The following is a 3645-nucleotide window of genomic DNA, read 5'->3' as shown; positions in this document are numbered from 1 at the left end:
CCCCCCCCCCCCCAGCCACTAGACTTACCCCTAACCTCCATCTTAGACTATACATGTGCCCATTGTACACAGTGCTTAAAGTACTTTTACTTGTAATGTATTATGTTTGTATGTACGCACCAAATCACCAAGGAACATCCACTACTGTGGCAGTAAGCTGCTTTCTGGGGGGGGGGGTTCTTCACTTCTACGGTTTGTTATCCCAAAAAGGACCAGAAAGAGCAACTAAACAGCAGATCTGTTGGGATTTACACTGCTTGATGCTGATTTGGCTCACAGGGTTGCGTTTTGTCCCTGTCCTGTGCACAGATGGCTTCCCTCGAGTGGCATCTTAAAACATTTTTCTAGCAAACAGTGCTTCAACTCCAAATAGGTTAGATGGCCAAGGCCAGTTGTTTAGTTTCCAGTTAGCGACCTCTATAGTGCCGACTCCTGACCAGACAACGCGGTATGCCAGGTCGTTCGCTCCCCACCAGCTGATGGAAACATCACCTTCACATTCCTTAAACTTGGCTTGGTGATGGAATGAAAACACGGCTACTGTTGGGAGCCACACTGCTCGATGCTGTTTTTGCTCACAGTGTTAAGTTTATTCACTTTCCTGTGCACAGATGGCTTCCCTCGAGTGACTGCGACGCCACAAGACAAGAATTTAATATGAGCACACTGTGTGTCAATTAGTGGAGATGGAGCACTCTTTTCCTGTCAGAGCCACGTACACTTTATGATTGACTTTGTTTTAACACAGATCTGCAGCCTCTCTCTCTCTCTCTCTCTCTCTCTCTCTCTGCGATGCACACTTTTCCAGAACACCTTTTCCCCCCGGCTCTCAGGCAACTAAATATAGAGACTGGTGCAGACAGCTCGGCCGTCTGACAAATGGTAAGCCGAGCAGAGCGGCGGTAGCAGGAGCATAAGGATCTACTGATGCTTCACTTCAACAATGAACCACATGCAAACAGACAGATCCATCCAGACAGACAGATACAGACAGACAGACAGATACATCCAGATTTTAGCTGCAAACTAAGAAGATAAACAGAAATGCAAAGGTAATGACAGGAAAGGGCTACATTGGAATGAAAAGTCTCTCTAAGTACATTCGCCTTGAAATCGGAAGATATAAGTACACGCCATTATCATCACCGTACAAATGTAATGAGTGTCACTTATTTTGAAGTTGGGACACGTGCAAATATGTATTCCAGCCACCATTTCCAGCACACAGTGGTTCAACTTGAACAGAAGTGGAGCACAGCTCTGTCAGAAAATGGCCACAGCTCTGCTGCCTCCAGCTGGAATCTCAAACGTTTGATGATATCAGCCTCCTCTCAGACTCGAGACATTTTCTTGGCCAACAGACATTCAAAGCCCCAAAAACCTTTACGTCAAAGGCAAGATAAAGTATCTCTGCGTGAGCCAGAAACTACTTTCATCTTCCAGAGGGAACAAAAATAAGATGCACAGCACTGTGGTGAAGATACAGCCTCAGATCACAATGGATCAATTTTCCCAGCATGGAATATTTTGATGATTAAAGTAGATGAAAAGGCAACATATGTGATATTCTTCACTTAATTTGCATTCACTTATTTTGTGCTTTGGGGGTCATTTTGAGGCTGCATTACAAAGAAACATTTGAAACAAAGCGACAAATGGCGAAAACGATGTCCGACACATCCATTAGCTGCTGAATCTGAATGAAAGGACAAAGACAGCATGCTTTTAATCAAGCCTAGCTTCCCTTCACACGGACACAAGCCATTTGGTCAAACAATGGGACTCAACTCGTCTTTTAAAATCATCTTCAGCCATCCTTCTGCAAACTAATCAAAGGCTAGCTCCGTTTTTTCCCAACACGGGCCCAGTTTCTGTGTGTAAGGGACTGAGGGTCAGTTAGCGTCCACTAAAAGTGCCGACAGACTCCGATAATGACTCTGTGTGTCTGTAAAAGGTCTGTCTCTGTAGGGATCCTTTCCATGATGTTGACAGACACTTAGAATAATGATCTGACTTCTAATGGACAAAAATGACCAACTACTAAATGTTGTGTTCCCCAGATTGGAGGACTCACCCAGGACGCCGAGCCGGTAGTTGATTGTGATGACGATGACGTTGCCGTAGCTGGCCAGGATGCTGCCGTCAATCATGTTGCCCGTTCCCTCCATGTAGGAGCCTCCGTGGATGTAGACCATGACCGGCTTTAACCCGTTCTCATCGTGGATATCTGCAAAGAACAACGTGGAAATGTTTGGCTTTAGTGCTGCCAAGAATAATCGATTAGTTGTCTGTTAACTGTTAACTGTTTTAATAATTGATTTTTTCTTCCACCCAGGTTACAACTCTGCGAAGCCGAGGGAAGAGTCAGGAACGCTGCGTAGAGATTTGGAAATGCTCTTTATTTCTCCCAGCCGCCACGGCTGTGGAGACGCTCACTTCCACTGTTGCATTGGCATTCATGCTGAAGCCTTCATATTCACGTTGCAGCATGTGTATCTGTGTTGTAGTGTGTGTGTATTTGTGTTGTAGCGTGTGTATTTGCGTTGAACTGTCTCAGCCACTGTACAATCCCAATAGTGTGATCAACAAGCAGTGTCTACACAACAAGGACAATTGTTTGACCTTTCCTAATTGAACACAGATGAGTGTTCCAGTGCAGCTCATGAGAGAGCGAGACAGCGTGAGACGCTCCGATAACTTTAACCCCGCCATGTGTATATCTGCCTCCATCCGTTTGCTGCGGTGAAAACACTGCTTATGAGGCTCTCCAGTTTGTGATTAAGCTGAGTGATTACTACATGTGTAGGTTGTGATTATAAAATTCAGAGAGGGCTCCTTATGCATGAGAGAAGATGGAGGGGGAAGCCAGAACTCCTCCCAACAAGCAGGGTTCACTAAATCAGCTGCCAGCTGCCTCTTCATCACCAGAAGCCCTCGGCTGATTGGCCGATGGGTGCAAGCTGCTCTGCCACGATTCAAGCTGGCTTCTCGCAGGCAGCTGAACCACGGCCGAGTACAGAGATTCTATGTGCCGCCCGTGAGAAGGTCCCCCGGAGACTTGTTGCTAATCCAATGGGTGGGGGGGTGATTTGACCTTTCAGAAGATCCTCCTTCAGAAGGTTTTCCGTAAAGAAAGTAAGAGTAATCACTTCATAAAAAGCAATGGATTTCAGCTTACATAAAGTAATTAATAAACAACAGTGTGTCATTCAACCAAACCCTCCCAGGATATGGGTAGGTGCACCCCCCACCTCTAATACAACTAGGGCTGAACGATATTGGGTTTTAGCATTGACATTAGCATTGATAAAGCTAATAGAGATAGCCCAAAAAAACAGCAGAAAGCTGCTACCAGCCAGGCTAAAGCTAATATAGTTAGCTTAAAGAAACCAGCAGAAAGCTGCTACCAGCCAGGCTAAAGCTAATATAGTTAGCCTAACGAAACCAGCAGAAAGCTGCTACTAGCCAGGCTAAAGCTAATATAGTTAGCCTAAAGAAACCAGCAGAAAGCTGCTACCAGCCGGGCTAAAGCTAATATAGTTAGCCTAAAGGAACCAGCAGAAAGCTGCTACCAGCCAGGCTAAAGCTAACATAGTTAGCCAAAAGAAAACAGCAGAAAGCTGCTACCAGCCAGGCTAAAGCTAA

At 45.5% G+C, this 3645-nt stretch overlaps 1 protein-coding gene across 2 annotated transcripts in view; it reads right to left on the bottom strand.

Annotated features, from left to right (window-relative positions):
* nlgn4xa (neuroligin 4 X-linked a) overlaps nucleotides 1-3645 on the bottom strand; it is a 63936-nt gene that overhangs the window by 35576 nt on the left and 24715 nt on the right. For both annotated transcript variants that reach the window (XM_034864836.1, XM_034864837.1), the window contains one exon: nucleotides 2075-2227. In XM_034864836.1, coding sequence (XP_034720727.1) covers nucleotides 2075-2227 — 153 coding nt within the window. The remainder of the gene's footprint in view (nucleotides 1-2074; nucleotides 2228-3645) is intronic.

The sequence above is a fragment of the Etheostoma cragini genome, chromosome 24 (assembly GCF_013103735.1).
Source record: "Etheostoma cragini isolate CJK2018 chromosome 24, CSU_Ecrag_1.0, whole genome shotgun sequence".
In the NCBI taxonomy this organism is placed as follows: domain Eukaryota; kingdom Metazoa; phylum Chordata; class Actinopteri; order Perciformes; family Percidae; genus Etheostoma; species Etheostoma cragini.
The sequence above is the reverse complement of the archived record's forward strand: the minus strand, read 5'-3'. Positions and strand labels throughout refer to the sequence as shown.